The 23,845-nt window shown below is 37.5% G+C and overlaps 1 protein-coding gene across 2 annotated transcripts in view; it reads left to right on the plus strand.

The window, feature by feature from the left end:
- The window catches only part of ANKRD26 (ankyrin repeat domain 26), a 103,144-nt gene extending 80,681 nt beyond the window's left edge, over positions 1 to 22,463 (plus strand). For both annotated transcript variants that reach the window (XM_022580328.2, XM_089903842.1), the window contains 9 exons: positions 1,632 to 1,702; positions 2,041 to 2,134; positions 6,513 to 6,625; positions 8,220 to 8,349; positions 14,049 to 14,339; positions 14,925 to 15,142; positions 16,539 to 16,767; positions 20,098 to 20,143; positions 21,331 to 22,463. In XM_022580328.2, the coding sequence (XP_022436036.1) occupies positions 1,632 to 1,702; positions 2,041 to 2,134; positions 6,513 to 6,625; positions 8,220 to 8,349; positions 14,049 to 14,339; positions 14,925 to 15,142; positions 16,539 to 16,767; positions 20,098 to 20,143; positions 21,331 to 21,467 (1,329 nt within the window). In that variant the 3' untranslated portion in view covers positions 21,468 to 22,463. The remainder of the gene's footprint in view (positions 1 to 1,631; positions 1,703 to 2,040; positions 2,135 to 6,512; positions 6,626 to 8,219; positions 8,350 to 14,048; positions 14,340 to 14,924; positions 15,143 to 16,538; positions 16,768 to 20,097; positions 20,144 to 21,330) is intronic.
- Positions 22,464 to 23,845: the final 1,382 nt, after the last annotated feature.

Below are 23,845 nucleotides of genomic sequence, written 5' to 3' on the forward strand. Positions count from 1 at the left end.
AGTCTTCTCCATGAAGCTCTCTCTGACTGTCCTAGCTCTCATTGACCCTGACATCTAGTCTGTGAAGAACAGTTTTGCCCTCAGTTTTACACTTTTAATTTTTTTCATGAGAGAGAATCTTGTCTAAGTATAAATTTGTCTAACAGGGAATATTTATTGATATGCACGGCACCTGTCTTGCATAAATTGAAAATATTTTAGCTTAACAGTTGCTAGGATACAATTAAGTACTTTATACCATACCAATAATTTTTTCTTGGAGCTATTGATATAATAAATCTTTTATTAAAATGTATTTTAATTAATTAAATATAAAATTAAAAGCTCTTAATCTAATAGAGGAGAATCGTTCAATTAAATGCTCTTTTTTTTTTCCCTCACTCTGGAAAAAAAATCTAAATTTACCTTCCTTCATTATGCAGCCAGAACTGGGGATTTTGACATTTATAGCATTTCACCAACTGTAAAGCTCTGTGGATAGCTTCTCCGATATCCATACCACATAACCTTAACTTTCTCATCCGAGTACTTTCTAGACATAAACAGTCGCTGGGAGTGAACTGATTCAGAACTTTGATTTAGCAATAGGGTGATATTTCCATGCCAGTGACTTAACCCTTCCTCTGATGGTCATGTAAGTTATGTACCACTCAATCCAGGAGGTGCTATTCGCATATTAAATTCATGATCACTGCCCTCTGAGTAGTACAGAGAGGAAGTAAGTTATAAATTATTATAAGTGGAAGAAAGTACTGGTTGATTAGTGGAATCATTGAAAGTTTTTGAAGTACCGGGCACATACATTCTGGTCCTCACACTCCCCGTTTACCGCCAATTTCAATGGTATGGAGAATGCTTTCAGTGGGACTTGTACAGGAGGCCACTTCTGTTGGCGCGCCATCTGCCTAAAATATCAAATTGTTTAGAACATAAAATACAGCAACTGTAATAATTCTGATTGTAAACACTTAGCATTTACTATGTGCCACGTACTTTTCTAAATACGTGATGTTTACCCCCCTCCCCCAATTTAATCTTCCCGACATCCCAGTGAGGTCAGTGCTATTATTATCTTCATTTTACGGCTGGAGAAACTGAGACACAGAAAATTTAAGTAATTTGCTCAAGGACATCCAACAAATAACTGGTGGAATTGGGACTCAGACCCACGCGTTCCGGCTCCTGTGTAGATACTGCCTCTCACACTAGTCGCTGAGGCATCTGGCTGTCACCAACAGTAGTGTGTAGTGTGAACGTTCATAATCACTGGAAGAGCTGTGGTCATTCACACATGTGGATATTTAAAATTATAATTGGTATAGAGCGTGGAATAAAAAATATAAATGTCTTTCCCCATTTGGCCAATTTGTAAGTTCGTGTATTTATGTGATAAAATATAATTTAAAGCATGAGTGATGTTGTGGTTTAGTACTAGAGGTCAGTAACTTGTAAAGGGCCAGATAGTAAATATTTTAGGCTTTGTGGTTCACAAGGTGTCTGTTGTAGCAACTCAACTCTGCTGTTGCAGCAGGAAAGTAGTCATAAACAATATGCAGATGAAAGACATAAAAACAGATGATGGCGGATTTGCTAGGTTATCAGTAATTTAAAAAAATTTTTTCTCCTTTTAGTTGCAAGAAGCACAGGATCGACGTACAGAGGCCATGAGATGTGCTGAGAAGACGCAGGATCACATCCAAAAGTACAATTTGAAGCAGCACAGAAAATAACTTAAGTATAGAGCAGATAAGCAGTATAGTATGAGAATTATATCAGTAATGACAATAAATACATCATTGTGAGGCTGGGTAAACATTTCAGCTTTGAGCTATTTTGAAATGCATAATTTTTATCCATTATTTCTAAATTTTTCACATTATCCACAGAACACAACTAGAAAATGGCACAATTGCCAAATCATCTACTTTTCAAAATTCTAAGAACGTATGTAATTGAACCTGCAGGTGTTTGTTCAGAAAATGTGTGTGGTATTTTAAAAATCTATTTGTAAGAATAATTATTTTAAAATATGCATTTTAGGCTTGAAATTGAAAATGCCAAGTTAAAAGCTACAGTCAAAAAGCAAGCCGGCAAAATTGAACAGCTTCAGAAAAACCTGTTAAGTACGAGTTCAGTAAGTCAATCTCTTAATTTCTGTCATGCTGAAAAGGAATTTTAATTTTTATACTAGTAATATATAAGAATATTTTGGACAATATGAAAAGTCTCATTGATAAAAGAGTTTATTTTTATATTGATACTACTTGCTACTAGTAGCATAATTCCTCTTTATAGAGGAAGTTGACTGAAATAATAAAATTGATTTTTCTAGTAAGATTTTAATTAAAAAGATTGTGACAGTCCAAAAGCAATATTTTATATATACCACATTTTGTTAATTCATTCATCTGTCAATGAACACTGGGATTTTTCCACCTTCTGGCTATTGTTAATAATGCTGCTATGAACAGTGGTACACAAATATCTGTTTGAGTCCAGAAATTTGAATAATGATTTGATCTAGAATTCTGAATTTCCCTCGTAATCTAAACCCTCCAGTGCTATTTTGAGAATGAATTACTTTTTTTTTTTTTTTGCAGTATGCAGGCCTCTCACTGTTGTGGCCTCTCCCGTCGCGGAGCACAGGCTCTGGACGCACAGGCTCAGCGGCCATGGCTCACGGGCCCAGCCGCTCCGCGGCATGTGGGATCCTCCCGGACCGGGGAACGAACCCGTGTCCCCTGCATCGGCAGGCGGACTCTCAACCACTGCGCCACCAGGGAAGCCCGAGAATGAATTGCTTTTAATGTTGTAGTTCGTTTTCTTTATCAAGAAGGAATACTAGGTCACTATGCAAGCATTTTTCTGAAAGGAATATATTTTTTCCTTTCTTGGATTTTATTTTACTTTTTTTTTTAAAGATTTTTTTGATGTGGACCATTCTTAAAGTCTGTATTGAATGTGATACAATACTGCTTCTCTCTTATGTTTTGGTTTTTGGGCCAGGAGGCATGTGGGATCTTAGCTCCCTGACCAGGGATCGAAATCCCTGCATTGGAAGGCAAAGTCTTAACCACTGGACCTCCAGGGAAGTCCCCCTTTTTTCTTTAAAAAAAGAAAAGAGATGCCAGTGAAAAAGTAGAAATGGCTGCTCAGTCAGGGCCTTACATAGTAACAGGTGCTCCTAGCATAGCAAGTTCAGGAACAATTTTTTTCTCAGACAGTTGAGTTAATCAGCCTTTCAAAGGTGTAACAGCCAGTCTCAGAAAAGACTGATGTGTAATCCAGGATTCCAATTTATCAATGTATAGTGAAAGCTATGTAACTATTTACCAAGCAGAAAGGGATTCTCCTGCCATTTATATTCTCCTTTGTAGGGGAAGCTACCTATGATTTAAAAATCAGAAGATTCTATTGTGAACCCTAAGTTGGAGGGATGAGGTAGATGCACCTACCAACTTGTCTCTTTCCATCACAATAGTTAGATTCATGCAGTGTCATTATACAGATATACCTGTCAGGGGAACTAGAACATTCTATTGACTGGCCCTTCTTGTGTTCAAAGAAACATTGAAAATTATTTTTTCTAGACTTGATATAAATTAGTCACATTGTATTAGCATACTTTTCCTACAAGTGACAATACAATATGTTGACAAAAGGAGTCTCATGTGAATGAGAGTGCCAGATGTCCCCTTACATTGTCAAACAGAAATCTATTCGGGTATCAGAAATTGAAAATTTTGTAAGAATACCCCACACTGATTAAGCATATTAAAAAAATAATGAGGGATTTTCTGTAGATTCCTATAGAAATGAGTTAGGATTATGACATAGAATTATTGGCCACTTTAAGGTCTACACAAATCAAAAATTTAATGAGACAGCTTTTCACCAACTCAGTCAGTAGCCCTGGCTTCTCTAGAAAGTTCTCATCTTAGGAATCCCCAGGCCAGAGCCAACCTGAGTTAAGATATATGGTCAGCACAGTGTTGAGATGAAGAATCTGGGCTGGGAAGAAGAGAGAGCTCTATCTGACTCAAGACTCCAAACAATATAGTTGAGTATTCACCTGAAAGGAGTGTCAGAAGATTTCCATAAGGTCAGGTCTCTATGGAATAGGAAATTATTCAAAAGAAAACAAGGGCAGGGACTTCCCTGGTGCAGTGGTTAGGAATCCGCCCGCCAATGCATTGGACATGGGTTCGATCCCTGGTCCGGGAAGATCCCACATGCCGGGGAGCCACTAAGCCCGTGCGCCACAACTACTGAGCCTGTACTCTAGAGCCCGCGAGCCACAACTACTGAGCCCATGTGCTGCAACTACTGCAGCCCACGTGCCTAGAGCCTGTGCTCTGCAACAAGAGAAGCCACCACAGTGAGAAGCCCGCGCACCACAGTGAAGAGAAGCCCCCACTCACCGCAACTAGATAAAGCCCGCATGCAGCAACGAAGATCCAATGCAGCCAAAAAAAAAAAAAAGAAAACAAGGGCAAATAATTGATAATCTGATCCTTGTGAAAAACTTTCACATTATAAAAGAAAATAAAGACAAAGTATGCTGGTCAACATGCTAAGGGTGAGGGTGCCCCCCAAGATTAGAAAATAACACTACACTCAAAGTAACACCAATAAGAATAAACATAAAGTGTCCAAGAATAGCTCTGTACAAGGATAATCCACACCGAGTAATGGCTCATGAGTGTGGCTGAGGATGTTGTCTATGAGGAGCGAGAAGCGGGAGAGAAAAGTACAGGTGATCTCAGCAAAGGGGTCAAGGCTGGAAAGGTAGGTTAGGGAATCCGGTACGAAGCCTTGAGATGTAAGGAGCCCTGAGAGAATTTAGAAAGAGGATTAGAAAGGGTCAAGGACTGAACATCAAGGGTTACTGTCATTCAGACTGAGGTGGGCTCAGAGGAGCAGAGGCAGAGTGTGGTCATGTTAGCAGTTGCTGCTGAGAAGTAAAGCAGGGTAAGGACTGAAGAAACAGTTCTTGATGACCCTCAAAACTTTTAGTGGAGTTACAAGATTGAAAGTCAATTTAGTGTAAAAGAAGAGAATAAGTGATGAAAGATGAATTGTGGATGAGACCATGCGTTAAAGAATGTAAGAGTCCGGGGCTTCCCTGGTAGCACGGTGGTTAAGAATCCGCCTGCCGGGCTTCCCTGGTGGCGCGGTGGTTGAGAGTCCGCCTGCCGATGCAGGGGACACAGGTTCGTGCCCCGGTCCGGGAGGATCCCGCATGCCGCAGAGTGGCTGGGCCCGTGAGCCATGGCCGCTGAGCCTGCACGTCCGGAGCCTGTGCTCCGCAACGGGAGAGGCCACAACAGTGAGAGGCCCGCATACCGCAAAAAAAAAAAAAAAAAAAAAGAATCTGCCTGCCAATGCAGGGGACACGGGTTCGAGCCCTGGTCCAGGAAGATCCCACGTGCCGCAGAGCAGCTAAGCCTGTGCGCCACAACTACTGAGCCTGCGCTCTAGAGCCCACGAGCCACAACTACTGAGCCCATGTGCCTAGAGCTCATGCTCCGCAACAAGAGAAGTCACCACAATGAGAAGCCCGCGCAGCACAACGAAGAGTAGCCCCCGCTCACCACAACTAGAGAAAGCCCGCATGCAGCAACAAAGACCCAACGCAGCCAAAAATAAATAAATAAAATTAATTAATTAATTAAAAAAAGAATGTAGGAGTCCAGTGGCGGGGGTGCGGATGAGAGAAAAAGCTACAAGAATCAAGAAGAAGTTACATTTTTATTTAGTGTATAGAAGACTTAAACTTTATTTAAAGAGAAGAATGGTTAATAGAAATGGAGAAATTGAAACCTATGGAAGAACGCTTACAGAGAATGAAAGGCTTTATCTCATGTTGTGTGGGAATTTTTCAAAGATTATATTAGTAAGATGTGATTTAACAAAACCTGGAATATCTTAAACCATTGATGAAAATGTTTCTAGGGCATCTTTAGAAACTAAAACGTGAATATAGCCACTCTTTAAAAAAATTTCATTAGCGTGTAAAAACCTCTGTGTTATTTATTTATTTATTTATTTATTTATTATTATTTTTTTGGTTGTTCCAGGTCTTGGTTGCAGCAGGCGGGCTCCCCAGTTGCAACAGGTGTGCTTCTTAGTTGTGGCATGCAACCTCTTAGTTGCGGCCTGCGTGTGGGATCTAGTTCTCTGACCAAGGATTGAACCCAGGCCCCCTGCATTGGGAGCACGGAGTCTTATCCACCATGCCACCAGAGAAGTCCCAAAACGTCTGTTTTTAACAAATAAATTTTGGCAATTTAAATTCTAGGAAAATGATGAAATGATGAAAATGAAAAATCGATATAAGCTGTTTCAAGAAAAGTCATTAGTTTTGAAGTCTGTCCTTATTGGCATCAGGTTTATAAACTGCGTTTCACTATAAATGTATATTACTCATGAACTCATGAGAAGTAATATTTTTAAGAAAGAAGAGTAAGTCTCTAGGTTTTAAAAAATAATTAAAATTTTTTTTTTCAAAGTCTGAGGATGAAAAGGAGCAATTAAAGAAATATATTGAGTTAAAACAGTCTCTGGAATATAATTTGGATCAAGAAATGAAGAAAAATAGTGAATTAGAAAAAGAGATTATTGGGTAAGATTTTAATATTTCTGATAATTTCAACTATTAACTAATTGATTTAACTATAATTTTGTTTTATTAAAACCTTAGATACAAATTCATTTTGTATGTGTATATTCATACTTAAATCATCCATCCTATTTAAAAGTTTACCTTAGAAACTCACAGCACAATCTGAAACTGTTTTGAGTGCCCCAGTATTACAGCTCCTCTTTAATGATTTCTAAAACAATAACAATAGAGTGCCTTGCATATAGTAATGTCACTCTGCTCTTCATCATCTACCTTGAATTTTTATGTCTGCAAGATATCTTTGCTCTTTTTTGGTAATCCTGCCTTCTTTTAGTTGTGTTCTTCCCCTTCAGCGTTCAAGTATTTTAATATCTAAAAACCTATTTGTGTCACTGTTTAACAACATCAAAAACTACCTTGATTTTGCTTATATTTTCTTTCTGCTCTAAAAGTTTAGTTCTAGAATATACATACAAAAACATATGTATGACTTAAAGAATAATAACATTAGTGATCATGTTTTGACCACTCAGATTAAAAAAAAAAAAAAAATAGAGTGTTTCCCAATGTCTGTGATGCCTCCACATGGCTTCCTTTCTGGTTATTTGCTGAGCATAGTTAGCCCTCAGTATCCACAGATTCAACCAACCTCAGATTGAAAGTATTCAGGGGGAAACAAATTCCAGAAAGTTCCGAAAAGCAAAACTTGGATTGGCCTCAGGTGGCAACTATGTCCATAGCATTTATTTACATTGTATTTATAACTACTTACATAGCATTTACCTTGTATTAGGTATTATAAGTGATCTAGAGATGATTTAAAGTATACAGGAGTATGTGCTTAGGAGGACTTGAGCATCTGTGGATTTTGGTATTATACTTATGGCTCTTTCCTGATTCTCATTAGTATTTTTCTCTCATTTAATTTTCTCTACATTGCTTGGCATTTTGTTAACATTGTGCTGGGCAAGATTTCTAGATCTCTTAAAACAGCTTGAAGAGACTGGTACACATTCTCTCTCTGCTGATTTCCTTTTTTATGAAGCTCAGCCTGGTTTTTTTCCCCGTCAGCTCAGACTCCAAAGATTTTTCTTTCTTGTTTCTTTTTCTGTTTTGAGTGAGTGTCGATATTTTTTGTGTGTTCTTTCTTTGCTTCTTGTAGAGGCTGTGGTCAGTAGGTACCAAAATGTCTTTTTGTGTCTTTTCAAAACATTCACATATGATATGCTTTTCTTCTTCAACTTGGATACTGATCTCTGGTTTATAACTAGTATTTAATAATAAGTTAATATTTCATATTAACATACTAAAAATGAATACTAATAACAGCTTACTTATAAGAACTGTATAGTATATGTATACACACACTATATTAACTCTTTACTTAGCGTGTGTCATAAAATTTTTCTTCATATTATTTACCTAAGATTATAATTTAGTCATTATGCTTTCAAACAATATTGGATTAGAACATATGAGAAAGAATTATAATTTATAGCATTTATTTTATATGATAGAACATATATCTGTTTAAATAATTATTAATTATCTACTCTTAAAGAACTTGACTTATTCATTCTATGCATTTCTACAGACTTAAGAAACTCTTAAAAATGCCAAGAAGGAAGTTAAATGAATATGAAAATGGAGAGCTTAGTTTCCATGGAGATTTAAAAATCAATCAAATTGAAATGGATATTCAGATTAATATGCTAAAACATAAGGTAATTTTTAATCAGTTTTGGGACCCAAAAGTCACTTAATTTGGGGAAATATAAATCACTCCATGCTTTGAGCAGTGAAACGCAGATTTGTCTCTTAATGTTTTAGATTTGATACCGGTAAAAAAGACAGCTTTTTCCTATATCATTTTCCCATAAAAAGGGCACACTGTTGACTGTCTGTGTCTTGAACCATGGCTAGTGATCTGAAGCTGAGCAGCACACCATTACCCCAAAGCATCCATTATTTTTTGGTGACAGCTTTATTGAAATATAATGAACATACCATGCAGTTCACTCATTTAAACTGTACAATTCAGTGACTTTTAGTATATTCAAAAAGTTATACAGTTATCACCACAATCAATTTTAGACCATTTTCATCACCCTATAAAGAAACCCTATACGTTTCAGCCATCACCCTGTGCCAGTTTTCCCTTCCTCGTATTCCCAGCCCCAGTACCACGACTGTACTCCCTGTTTCTATAGATTTGCCTATTTTGGGTATTTCATGTCAGTGGAATCACAGAATATGGGGTCCTTTGTGACTGCCTTCTTTCATTCAGCATAATATTTTTAAGGTACGTCTGTTTTGTAGCGTGGATCAATACTTCATTTCTTCTTATTGCTGAATAATATTCATTTGTATGGACATACCACGTTTTATTTATCCATTCATCAGTTGATGGACCTTTGGGTTGTTTCCATCTTTTTGGCTGTTGTTAATAATGCTTCTATGAACATTCATGTCCAAGTTTCGGTGTGAACATATTTTTTTCATTTCTTTTTGGAATATACTTATGAATGGAATTGCTGTATCATATGGTAACTCTGTTTAACGTTTTGAGGAACTGCTGTACTGTTTTCCAGAGTGGCTGCTCCATTTTACATTTTTATCCAAAGTGTGTAAGCATTCCAATTTCTCTACATGCCCGTCAACACTTGTCATTACCTGTCTTTCTGATTATAGCCATCCTAGTAGGTGTGAAGTGGCATCTCATTGTGGTTTTGATTTGCGTTTGCTGATGACTAATAATGTTGAGGCACTTTTCATGTGCTTATTGTCTATTTGTGTACCTTTGAAGAACTGTCTATTCAACTTTTTGCCCATTTTTAAGTTGGATTGTCTTTTTATTATTGAATTGTAAGAGTTCTTTTTGTATCCTAGATACAAATCTTCGATCGGATATAGGATTTTCAAGTATTTTCTCTCATTCAGGAGCTTGCCCTTTCCCCTTCTTGATGGTGTCCTTCAAACCACGGAAGTCTTTAATATTGATGAAGTTCAGTTGGTCGATTTTTGTCTTTTGGTGTCATATCTAAGAATTGCCAAATCCAGTCATGAAGATAAACACCTGTGTTTTCTTCTAAGAATTCTGTAGTTTTAGCTCTTGCATATTGAGTTAATTTCTACATATGGTATGAGGTAGAGGTCTAATTTTATTCTTTTGTATGTGGATATTCTGTTGTCCCAGTACCATTTGTTAAAAAGACTCTTCTTGTCTCGTTCAATTATTTGGCACTCTTACAATCAGTTGGCCATAAATGTGGGGCTTTCCTTTTAGATCCTCAATGGTAATGCATTGATCTATATGTCTGTCCTATGCCAGTACCAAGTCAGATTTTATGAGAATTCTTTCTTAGTCATCTTGCATATTACCAGTTGTTTTATGTAATAATAAAAAGTCAGTGTAGTGGAATGTCTTTAACTCTACTTCCATGGAGGTTTTTTGCCTCTTGAAGGAGCCTGTGGCCAGCTTATGCCTCACTGACCCCATGACATGATGGGAAGTGGGTTTACAAAGGTAAAGTCCATTCCTTTTTTTCTCCCTCCATTCAGACCTTTAGTCTCTCACCCAACGCCCCCCACTTCACTCCAGTTTCCATCAAATCTTGGTCACAAGATCTGCTGACTTAGTCTGCTATCTGCTTCATTATGTTTAGCTCATTATAATTCATAGACTCATCCATAGGTTTCACCATCTAGGAGGAGATTAAGTCTGGGCTGTCAGCTTTCCTCATTGGAAGTCTCTCTAAGCCATCATGTTGCAATTCACAATTAAATCTTTTGACGTGGTTCTTGTGTATAACACTCATGCTGATCTCGTTCTTGACATAGATCCTGAATTCTCAGAAACCACAGTTCCCTGTATCTACCTTCTTTTATTTAAAAAGAAAGAGATGCATAGCTGTACTTTATAGCTTAACACATAATGAATAGAATAACTATTTCATCCCATCCAAAGAAAAAATTTTAAGAGTATAGCTGTTAAAAACCAGGTAGGGCTTCCCTGGTGGTGCAGTGGTTAAGAATCTGCCTGCCAGTGCAGGGGACAATGGTTCGAGCCCTGGTCTGGGAAGATCCCACATGCCATGGAGCAACTAAGCCCATGCGCCACAACTACTGAGCCTGTACTCTAGAGCCCACAAGCCACAACTATGGAACCTGCGTGCCACAACTATTGAAGCCCATGCGCCTAGAGCCCGTGTTCCACAACAAGAGAAGCCACTGTAATGAGAAGCCTGTGCACCTCAACGAAGAGTAGCCCCCACTCGCCGTTAACTAGAGAAAGCCTGTGCGCAGCAACGAAGACCCAACACAGCCAAAAATAAATAAAATCAATTTTTTTAAAAAGGTAATAATCAATTTATCTGGGACAAATAATAGATTAGTAATTTGAATTTCAAAATTTCAAAGCCAGTTTTTATGATATAGAGAAGCACTGTGGTACAATGTAAAAATGAGATAGTCCTACCTTCCCTTACAAACAAGCTTTAAGTAAGGTAAAGGAAAAATTGTATTTAATTATATACTGCCAAAGGACACTGCATTTGTTTTACTACTGAGAAGATTAAAAATGCTTCCATGATGTTTTATTTCCTCTCTGAGGAAAGGACAATGAAGATTGAGTCCTAGATAAATAAATATTCAAGGCTGCCTATCCCTTAGAATTTCAGTTAATTGAGATGAAGTAAAAAAGTCTGATTTTGGTAATTAAACTGACGATTTCTAGTTGTTTTTCAACTATTATACTTCATATGTCTCCTTGCTTACCAACCTTCCTTATCTTCAAACTTGAGGGGAAATTCTGAAGAGGCATACCTGCCTATCTGTAAGAAATTGTAAGTGAAGGGAACCTGCCAAAAACTTCCTCCTGAATAGTTCTTATCTGCTTCTTCTCATCAGCACTGTTTGTCATTTCAAATTAATCTCAACATTTATTAGATTCCAGTTTATAGGAAACCAATTTCTACTGTGTCGAAGTTATGTTTCTTATTATCTCTTTTTTTTTATCCACTTTTCTATCTGTTTTTTTCCTAAAAATCTCCTCAAAGTTTAGTAGCTTAAATAAGCAACGTTTATTTTGTTCACAATCTATACTCAGGAAAAGCATAGCCAGGCGAGCTGGCCTCTCTTCCCCTCAGTTGGAACACCTACCCTGAACATCGAGGCTCTCTTTGTGGCCTGAGCTTCTCACAACATGGGGCTGGGTTCCAAGGTTAAGAGCCAGGCAGAAGCTGTGTTGCCTTGTCTAACCTCGCCTTGCAATTCACACAGCATCTCTTTCACCATATTCTGTTCATTAGGAATAAGTCACTTATGCTTGGCCCATAGTCTACCTTTTTTTATGGAATAAATTTTTTAAAAAACTTATGGATACATTTAAAAACCAGCATAATCTACCCACTGGCCACAATTTTTTATATTCCTTCCACATGAAGAATACACTTATCCCTACTCAGTTCCCCCACAAATCTCAATTATTATGGTGTTAGGCTCAGGCTTGAGTCCAGGATCTTACCGTCTTTCACCAGGTATGGATGGGGATGAGGCTCCTGGGTGTGGTTTCTAGAGTATAGCCCCTTGAGTACCAATCCTCTCAGTACTAAGACTTGAGAACTAAAGGGACAAATTTTCTGCCACCCACATACCCAGCATTCTGCTAAACTGCTAAAGACGCTCCCATTCAGAAATGGAAAATGGAAGACATGCTGGTCCATAGCAGTTCTGAAATACAGCCTGATACCTGCTGCCAGCTCTTTGGTTAGGACTTAGTCCCGACCACGGAAGGGATTCTCCTTTGTTGTACCCTCTGAGCTCTTCGTTCTGTCCTTTTCGTAAGAAATGACCTGTGTTTGCAGCTGAGTAGTGTTTCTCAAGCCAGCAAGGGAAGAAAATGACACTGAAACCTGGAGGAAGGGGGACTTATAGAACTTCTAAGAAAATCCCAAAGGCCTCTTCTCATTTTGTACTGTCTTGGTCTCTGTTAATCCAAGCTAGCAAGCAGTGTTTTTGTCACCACAGTTCTCTTTAAAGCTTTGAGTGTCCTGTGAATTTTATTGGGGTTCATGCCATTGGAAAAGCTACCCTCCCAAATCTTTTTGAGGTAAGCTCTTCCCCTTGGGCTTCTTGTGAAGCTGTTGTAGGACGGGAAACCTTGTAGGATGATGCCTTTAAAATTCTTATGCTTTTTTAAGATCCTTAAAGGAATTTGAGGCACCAACTTAAGTCTTTCCAGGGTGTTAATAAAGGGTTCTACAGTCTTGGCTTCATCTTTAGACCATGTTTTCCTGGCAGCACCCTAAATCTCATCTTAGCCCAGAAACTATTTCTTTGTTTTAGCATTATTTGGGCATGTGGAGATGCTGTAAATGGGATACAGATATTTGAACCCAATGCGTCCTGGATCCTTTATATTTAATAGTCTTTTTTTTTTTTTAGCTTATCCCTCTCATCAGTTTTACTTTCAGCTGCTTTGTAGCTAGAGTCCCCCTTCCTCCAGGTTGCAGTGTCATTTTCTTCCCTTGCCTAGAAGCTGTCACCTTCAGCCTCTTCAAGGGCCGTCAGGCTTCCATTAACAGTCTTAGGAAGCCCTGGGAATTTCGTGAGATAAGTGTGAAAGAATTTGTAGACATGTTTTAAAACTACCACATCCACTTGCCTTGTCTTACCAAATAATCATTCTGTCTAAAGGGAAGTTCTTCCCAACTCAGTGTCGTTGAAATTCCAGCAAGTTTTTTTGTTTGTTTTGTTTAGTATGTTCTCTTATTCTGTGGAAAGTAACAAAGCATTACAAGAATTAATGGCACTTTTTTGTTCAGAAAAATTTATGGATCATCTCGCTAAATTATTACACTGGGAGATGTGATTTCTCCTTAACCCTGTGAAGCATTTCTCCTTGGAATGCAATTCAAATTAGCATAAAATATTTGTAGTTCAGAAAAAAGGCTTATGGTATTAGAAGCCATATTTACAAGACTCATTAGAGTCTGATTTTCAGAGTCTTATTTTGGGAGGCATTTATTAATTCAGCCCTAAATAACTCAATATGATATCCCTAAAACTTTAAAAATCATGGAGGGTTAAGATGAGGGTGGGGAAGGAGTAAGAGACTTTCTACTAAGAGGTGACTTATAATCATTTTATGGAGGAAAGACATGAAACAATAGAAGAATAAAAGAGTATAAAATCAAATGCAAATGTTGTGTAACAATGATGACGGTAAAGGATATATATTTGTGGCTCTTGGTGGTTTGAACTTTTTTCTTCATTTTCTTAGTAATTGAAGGTCCTACATGCTACAATATAGACACCATTTTATCGTAACTGAATTTATTTTAAAAGTTGGTACTGGATTTGAGTTAGGCTATTCTCAAGTCTACGTCCCTAATTACCAAACGATTTTATTTTATTCATGCAGATTGATGACCTTACAGCAGAACTGGAAACTGCATCTTCAAAATGTCTACATCTGGGTGCAAAAAATCAAGTTCTTCAACAGGAGTTATTATCTATGAAAGTAATGCAAAAGAAATGTGAAAAACTAGAGAAGAATAAAAAGAAGTTGGAACAAGAAGTAGTGAACCTCAGAAGTCATATAGAAATGAATATGATAGAACACAGTCAAGTAGAGCAGTATAAACGGGAGATTGAAGAAAGAGCAAGACAGGATATAATAGAAAAATTAAAAGAAGTCAACCTATTTTTACAGGTTAATTTTTTGATCTGTAATGTGCTTTAATTCACTTCACTATAAATTACATTTCGGATGTATACATTTTATGTGTTTCTTCTACTTCCCTTATAGTAGTTTGTTTTGTAAATTCCTGGAAGGAAGGTGGCATTTGTTTCTCCCTTTAAATATTTTGGTTTCCATCATTATTCTCACTAAATTGATCTTTCAGAACGATTCTCACTAGAGAATCATTCTATTTTTAAGACCAACTGGTATAAAACAAAACTATTAGGATGAAAAGAAAATATTGTGATTTAGAAATTGTACTATACTCTTGGATTATTCTTAGTTGTATTGTTCAATGTAAAAACTTTTAAATTGATCCCATTATTCTTTGAATTATCAGATTACATGGGTACAAATATAAGAATGATCCAACTTTAATTTTATAATTAAGATTTAACTCAGTTTACATTGATGATAAATATTTTTAAAGTTCAGCTTTTTTTTCACATTTAAAATTGCTCTCTGAATCACTGACGCAAAACTAAAGGGCACAAATATACTATAATTATTCAGGTTATAATTATTTTAAACATGTATCTTTTTATTTTACTTTAGACACAAGCAGCATCTCAAGAAAACTTAGAGCAGTTAAGAGAGAATAATAATGCTTCAGTAAGAAATCAAATGGAACTCAGAATTAAAGATCTGGAATCTGAACTCTCCAAAATGAAAGCTTTTCAAGAAGATTCTAATAAAACAGAATTGGAAAAATATAAGCAACTCTACCTCGAAGAACTAAAAGTTAGAAAGTCATTGGCAAATAAACTAAACAAGTAAGTCAAAACATAGAATCATAGAAAATAAATTTAAATTTAGCTCATTAATTTGCCTCTAAAGCATAATTTTTATTGAGCCAGGTTCATGAGATTAGTAGGAAGTGAAAGCTAACTAGATAGTATAACTTTGGAAAATGATGTTAGTAAGTGAAGTCGCCTTTAAAATGTTAGTCCAGTTTGCATCTCCCCACCTTTTTGTTCGTTTTACATAACTTTATTTTTTATATTTTCATATATTGGGTTGGCCAAAAAGTTCGTTTGTGTTTTCCCATAAGATGTTACTGGAAAAACCCAAACGAACTTTTTGGCCAACCCAATAGTTAACCTGATTTAGTCTTTAAGCTAAGTGTTTTTGAAACTTTGTAATTTAGATAAAATTTCTTGTTGGAATTCCCGTAAATAGAAATATTAACGAGTTTAATTATTTTTTGGAAGATTACAGCTTAAACGCAAAGCGTCACATTTTAGCATTTGGTAAATTTACTTTCTTGATTATGATCTTTGGTATCATCGCTAGAGGGCGCCCTGAGACAAACTACTGTATTTGACGTTTTTCTACTCTACATAAAGGCATGCTTGTGAAATAAGGGGAAAGTAACAGAGGGGCGAAAGGCCGTATCATTCACAAAGTGTCTAAAAATAACACGGTGGCCTGCGTGGGGGGTGCGTGGAAGACCGCAAGGGCAGATCCCACCCCCAGTGCTTCAGTAACAGTGTTACCGGTACCCGTCCGCAGCCTGTTAGGAACCGGGCCGCACAGCAGGAGGTGAGCAGTGGGCGAGCCAGCAAAGCTTCACCTGCCGCCCCCCATCGCCCCCCATCGCTCGCATTACCGCCTGAACCATCCTGACAACCCCCACACACCCCCATCCATGGAAAAGTTGTCTTCCACGAAACTGGTCCCTGGTGCCAAAAAGGTTGGGGACGGCTGCTCTAGATTATTCCTCAGTGCCGAATGCTTAATTTCTCTGAGGTAATGAGTGAAATGTGTATACAGGGGTGGTGAAAGCAAATGCTTGAAAATGTCTTTAAGGGATGGTTTGTTTTTTCATCCCTGAACTGGTTTACTAAAGGTGGGTGTCTAAGTGCAGCCATCGCAGAAGGCAGCAAGCGTCACCTGTTAAGCCGTCTCCATCGCTGACACCATTTCTTTCCTCTCCTGACTTTGACTTACTTGTTAGTTAAGGATCCCCCAGACACATATATACTTCTTTAGAACAATTTTACACCTAGAATTGTTTATAGTAGGTCTGCTCTGAGCCATTTTCAGTGTTAAAACGTGGTTTAATGGGACATTCCATTTACTATTATGGCAATTTAAAAAATGCAAATCATTTAGGGATCATTTCGGGAAAATGAAATGAATGAAATTGGTGTTTTGCCATCTTTCCAGGACTAATGAGAGGCTGGCAGAGATCAGTACCAAACTACTGGTGGAGAAACAGCAGAACAGATCTTTACTCAGCACTCTTACTACGAGGCCAGTCCTGGAGCCACCTTGTGTAGGAAGTCTTAATAATAGTTTAGTGCTCAATAGAAATCTTACTCCAGGAGAAAACTTAGAGATTTCTACCTCAAGTTCACGTCCTTCAAATAAGAGCATGGAGATTTACTTGACCAAGGTTAGTTATATTATCCTTTTTCCCTTGGGTTTCAGATTTCTGATAATAACTCTTGTTTTTAATTTAGTGAAATTCTGAATTGTTTATTTGACTTACACACACGAAGTAAAAGCCATAATTAATTGTGCTAATAAAGAGACAGAAATTTTATGATTTTTTTAAAGTCTCTGGATTTCTCATTTTCAAGAGAGATTTATCATTAACTTTATTCAGTAAATGTAATTAAACTGACAAATTTTAAATTTCTTGAAAAACTGCAGTTAAATTCTATTTTAGAAATTAAATATTATTGCCTAATAACCAAAGATATACTTTTAATTGATTTCAGTTTGGCAATGGTTCATAATCATTTTCAAGTTTTGCTGCACCCTAGTTTTTCTACGCCTAAGCATAAGTGAATGATTGGCATCCAAACACTTAACCATATATGGATTTTTTTTATTTAAAGGAATCCTAGATAAATCCTTTTTGTGAATTAAATAGACTTGTAGCACTAAATAGGTTAATTTCTGTTTTTAAGTTAAAATTTTTTGTCATTTTCGTACATGAGAGTGCATCCTTAATTACTGTTTTACTTAGAGCATTTTTATTGAATTTTTATAAAATGTCTTGCTGAGCAATTGTAGAACATTTCTAAATACGTAAATAAAGCAAATATTTACATTTTTAAAATGAAGTCCACTTATGTCTCTATCTTGCCATCACCTGGATGAATGATGACTATGATGGGGAGTCTTTAAATTGCAACTGGTTTTCATTGTGTATCATTGTTATTAAAATATCCATCTCACTCAGTGCACAGGGTTTTATGGTTTTGATGGTGTTTTCATGATGTTCTTGATGCAGAGAAAAGTAGCTCTTGTTAAATGAAGTCTCAATCTGTTTTCTCATTTGGCTTCACATCGTAACAAATCATAGAAGAGCAAAGCTAAGGTTTCTTAGACAGTGCTGTGGCTAAATTGGGTCTAAGTGCTTCAGAGCCGTGAAACTGGACTCCAGGGTCAAAAAGAAAATGCATGTCAAGCCCTCTGTCAGTTGCTAAGCATGATGTAAACTTAGAACGTTCTCATGGGTTGTCGCCCAAAAAATCAGACAATGTATCATTTTACAAGATGAAGATGAAAGAGTGTGTGAATGCAAAAACAATGTGAGAGAAAATTTCTGTGGGAACTTTTTCCTTTAATTTTTTTGGAGGAAAGAGGTGTTTATTTTTTTAGTAATTCTAGATAAATCGAAAAATAGTTTATTTTAAACTCAATGTTGTAGTTACTAGGTATACATAGTTCCCTTGTGGGGTCTTTGCCAAATCGTGCTGGTTTTAATAAGAGAGATTGAAGAGCACTACTTACTCTATCAAGATGCAAAGACATGTCTCCATAATCACTACAGAATGCCACAGAATAGTTATTATACTGTTGTTGTTCACATAATTTTTTTTTTTGCGATATGCGGGCCTCTCACTGTTGTGGCATCTCCCGTTGCGGAGCACAGCCTCCGGACGCGCAGGCTCAGCGGCCATGGCTCACGGGCCCAGCCGCTCCGCGGCATGTGGGATCTTCCCGGACCGGGGCACGAACCCGTGTCCCCTGCATCGGCAGGTGGACTCTCAACCACTGCGCCACCAGGGAAGCCCCCTTTCTTTTTTTTAAAAAAAATTTTTCATGAAACTATTATATAAAACAGAGACAAATATAGAGCTGTTTAGCTAAAGGAGTGGCTGGAGACCCTGAAGCTGTGACTTCTTTGTCCTTCAATCCTGCAGTGTCCTCAGTGGGACCTTCCATTTCTATGGGACATAGTTTGGAAACTACCAGTTGTGAGAGAATCCTTCTAACTAAAAACCTTTAGAATTAAAACTTGCTGATATATTGTTTTCCCATGTATAATTTTCTCACCTTTCTGTATTTTTGTTAAATGGAAAAGTTTAAAGAAAAATGCAGGTGTGTTCTCCTTATTAGTGTTCGACTTTCAACTACTTCCTCCAGCTGAACATGATCCTCACCTAGAAGTCAACATGAGGGTCTCGGAAGTACATATTGAGGACAAGAGCTTTTGGGGGAAAAGAGAGTAATTTTACACGGGTCATTCCCTAATTCAATGCATGTAAAAACGTGACCTACATTTTTCAGTGTTTATTAATGGTAATAAAAAATCATTTCAGTAAAGGCTTCTTCCTTCATCTGTTATGAATTATTAATTTCACAAAACCTGTCTAGTAATGTTGTCACATTATTCATTTTATAGGGCCTCTCTATAGTGCTGTTGTCAGAAAAGTGTTATGGAAAACAGTCTCTGAAAATATTGGGAAACCTACTAGCCAAAAAATTTGTCTTCGCACCTAAAACTTACAAAGGCGTTGGCTATCATGATATCATTATCATCACAGTGTTTATTATGTTCAGTATACTATTTTAGACCCTGTTTAGTTAGAGGGTGCCTTTTATAAGAAAGGTTTTTAAAAGAACACTCTAGGTGGAGACACTTGTAATACAGTTTGAAATGTTCTCACACATTTCATAATTAAGTAGATAACTATAATTAGTCAAATGTTTCAAAAAGTTGGCCCTAATTTCTAGAATGGAAACAAAGTTACAGTTAAAGAATTATGTATTGTTTTCCTTGTTTCTAATTCTAGAAAGTCATGAATCAGAAACTGAGTTTGAAAACTGGCTCTAGCCTCTACTTTTCCTTTCTTCAAGCAGATTTTCTGAAATAAATGTTCTAGTCCTAATATAGACAGCAAAATACCTTTACTTAATTTTTTGCCAGTAGAATTTTGACATGACATTACAACAGAACCATTTTCTTCATTTTATGTATTTAAGATTCTATGTTGAAAAACTATTACCATATAACATACCTTAAAATTTTGGTTTTATAGAAGTGTTAAGAATGGAAAATGTATTTTAAGGAAAAATCCATTAGAGTAAAAAAAACTGATTAAATTTTATAAAGAGCAATTTTTCTAAGAATTGCAAAGTAATGCATTCATTGTAATATATGACTTGAACCATTTAAACTTGTTTGTACCAATAAGATCAAATATCACCCCCTGAAATTATGTATTTTCAATAGACTGATATTTATCTTACTTTTTATCAGATTAATCTAAATAACATTACATATATATGTTCTCTATCATCTAAAATCAAAATAAGTAGGAATTTATTTTATTTTATTTATGTGATTATTTTTCTATTTAAGCAATCCTCAAATTAGCTCTAGCCTCTAGAAGTATTATTTAAAGGCTGCATTTCATGAGCTATACATCATTCCCACAAAAATGTCTCTTGTCTAACTTAAACATAAATAATATTTGACTTATTTCAGATGCAGCAGGAGATGGAAAAAAATATAACTAGAGAACTAGAAAAAGGTATGTTGCCGAAATGTATGAATTCAATTTCGACATTGATTTCGGACATAAACTGTAAATATTCAGTAGTAAATGGTATCTCTTTCCATTGTTTGGATGACAGATACTATTGATAGGCTAAATATCTTTTCTTATACATATCTAATGAAAACTGTGAAAGCATGAACATTCATAATGAAAGCTATCCTGATTCCTCATTTATTCATCATGTTCCGTAGCTTTAAAAAAAAAATCTCAAAAAGCCTATGTATTTCTTTTTATTTCTGGCTGTATCCTTCCTCTACTTCTGCCATCCCTGTGGAACTGTCAACCTGCACACTGACGCTATTAGGAAACATGGGGTTCATCAACTTCTCAAGTTTCTGGCAGTGATTAAGGCCAAAAAAACCCAGACTCAAGCAGCCACGTTCGTGTAGCTGTCGCTTAGTGGCTGACATTAAAGTTTCCTGTCATTGACTTCGTCATTGGTTTATCTTTTGCTCTCAGGAAAAATTCCAAATTCCTTATATCCTGGAGTAAAAACACCCAAATCAGTTTGGGTCCTGCCATAGTATTCAGCCTTATCTCTTTACTACCTTCCTCTGCCCCTTTGCTCTGCATCTAGTCAAATAGACTGCTTACAATCCCACAGGTGCTCTTCCTCACCTTTAGTCTTTGTATGTGCTTCTTCCCTCCATCTCCCGTACTTTTTCCTTGTCCTTCAGGTATCCACTTACATACCACCTCCACCAAAAAGCTGACAGTATTGACACAAAGCTGGGTGTCCCTTCTGAGTGTTCCTTGTACCCTCTTTTATACCTGTCATAGTATTTATGACTCTGTATGGAAATTGCCTGTTTGTCTGTTTTTCCAGTTTCTAGTATATGATTTTTCAGGGTGGACTGTGTCACCTTCATCTTGTAATTCCAGTGCTTGTCACAGCACCTTAGCAGATGGTTGTTGAGTAAATGAATGAAGAATGAGAAACTCAGAAGCTCTGATACTCAGCCACAAGAGCAATGAATTCATCGTGCAACCATGGGCAAATTATATAATAGTAATCTTGTATTTTGTGTTATGTCGTGTATAGATATTTTTCATTCTTCTGAACGCTTAGAAAGGTCTCAGCTTTTTTTTTTAAACTAACTTATATGTAGTTAACGCAAGTATTTTAGGTAAAGAATATAATCGTTTCTTTTTCTTTTCAGCTACCGCTGACTGTGAAGCTGGATCCTATAGAGCGTCTCCTCTAGGAGCTACTGATGAGTCAAACCTAAATCAGGATCTAGTTTTGAAAACATCACAAGAATATGTACAGATTTTGAAGAAAAATTATATGATCTAAAAGAGAAATAGTAAAAATTTCCCTACTGGGTTGTTTGCATAACATTTTAGTTGTTTCCCATTAAACATGATATGAAAATCTTTATTAAAGGAAACTATTTTTGTATTATATGTGTATGATGAAAATTTATATAGTATTTTAAACCATGTTTCTCTGCATCTAACTTACTTTTAAGCAGATTTTGTGAATCAAAACACTGTTGAGTTTTACATACTCAAACTGAGCCCTGATACCAGCACCCAGACAACCAAACTTGTCATTAATATATAGCGGTGTTGATTGATAGCTTTTTTGTATTTCCAATTTTATCACTATATATAGACCTAAAGATTTAGACAGACATCATTTGGATATACTGCTGCTATGGCTATTGTCAATGTTTGGGTTTTTTAAAAAATATTATTTATTTATTTTTGTTTTTGTTTCTTGCGGTACGCGGGTCTCTCACCGCTGTGGCCTCTGCCGCTGCGGAGCACAGGCTCCGGACGCGCAGGCTCAGCGGCCATGGCTCACGGGCCCAGCCGCTCCGCGGCATGTGGGATCCTCCCGGACCGGGGCACGAACCCGTGTCCCCTGCATCGGCAGGCGGACTCGCAACCACTGCGCCACCAGGGAAGCCCTATTTATTTGTTTTTGACTGTTGGGTCCTCTAGTTGCGGCGAGCGGGGGCTACGGGCTTCTCATCGTTGTGGCTTCTCTTGTTGCGGAGCTTGGGCTCTAGGCGCGCAGGCTTCAGTAGCTGTGGCATGCGGGCTCTAGAGCACAGGCTCAGTAGTCGTGGCGCACAGGCTTAGTTGCTCCATGGCATGTGGGATCTTCCCGGACCAGGGCGAACCCGTGTTCCCTGCATTGGCAGGAGGATTCTTAACCATTGCGCCACCAGGGAAGTCCTTATTGTCAATGTTTGATGTATTACAATTGTTATAGGGCCATAAAACTTATATCATTCATAGATCTTTCCTCATGGAGAAATAAAATTTGCCTAAGACTTTTCACGTTTTCTATTTATTTACTTACTTACTTTTTGGAAACAGTCTTAAAATTAGAGAAAAGTTCCAAGCACCAGACTCAAACAGACATTTTCATAAAACTACCATATCTCCCATATATTCTCCTAATGTAACATTTATCTTTCCTAAACGTCATTTGTTCTCCCATAAGTGCCCTTCCCTCCCCCCACCAAGAAGTCATGTTTTTCAGAAGATGCCTTTCTCCTACTCCCTGTCACTTAAGTAGTATATAAGCCCCCAGTTGTAGGCAGCCCCTCAAATCACGTTTCTTTGTGAACCCCTGCATGTAGTCATACACAGTTAAATGTTTTTTTCTCATGGTAATCTGCTTTTGTCAATTTAATTTGCAGATTCCCAATTAATGAACCTAAGAGGGTAGAGGAAGTGTTTTCCTTCCCAGCAATTCCAAGAGCTAAAATGTTAGTAACTCTTACTTACATCCTTTATTCCCTTTTCTTCTGTCCTTTCAGTGTACTTAGTTGGCAGAACTCTATAAGAGATTGCTTATCATTCTCCCCACTTACCTTCACCCAGGCATCTACGTGCTGCTGAAGAAAACTATTCTACTTTTATTTAGTTAATTTGCATCTTCTTCACAATGTCGATTTCAAATCTCCTCTCTCTCTAAACTTTTCACCCTGTTTTTTCCCTCTCATGTGTACCAGGCAATCTCATTTCCCACGACAAACTTCTTGAAAGATTTGCCTGTATCCCCACCCACTCTAGGCTGTCTTCTCCTTCCCCCATTCTCTCAAAACTACTCCGAAGTCACTGATGACTTCCACATCGCTGAATCAAAGTGACACCTTTCCAGTCCTTGTCTAACTGAATTTCTCATTCCTCTTGGCATTCAGTATAACTGACCCCTTTGAGACACTCTCTCCTTTTGGCCGGGCTTTTAATACTCTTTAATTTTATCCTGAATGCACGCACAGCGTATTGTGATCAGAGAGTTCTTATTAGTATCTCACAGTAAATACACAGGCCTTCCTCCCTCGCCCAGGCCTGCACCTGGGGCAACATGGTGAGGACAGGTCAGTTGTTCTAAGCCAGCAGGTGAAGGGCGGGAGGGAACTGGTTTTCCCTGCTGCTTATGAAGGGGCGGGAGTTAGCCGTCCTCCTCTCCTGGGAAGCATCTCCTCCTCACTCTGGCCTTTGGTATGTAAGTAAAACTGTTACGCACCCCAACAAGGGTCCTTCTGCCCAGTGTCACTCCCACCAGTAGAATGAGTTGGGTTCAGAAGCAAAGGAAAGCTATACTCTTTGATCAAAGACTGGAGAGGCACAAGGTCCTGCTCAAGAGGCCTTGGGCGGGGCTGCTTCACAGGGGTCCCATCAGCAGGGGAGGGGGTGGAGTTCTTGCGGGGC

This window comes from Delphinapterus leucas, chromosome 2, assembly GCF_059928025.1.
Source record: "Delphinapterus leucas isolate spDelLeu-1000000601 "Yukka" chromosome 2, BTC_Dleu_Yukka2, whole genome shotgun sequence".
Classification (NCBI taxonomy): Eukaryota; Metazoa; Chordata; class Mammalia; order Artiodactyla; family Monodontidae; genus Delphinapterus; species Delphinapterus leucas.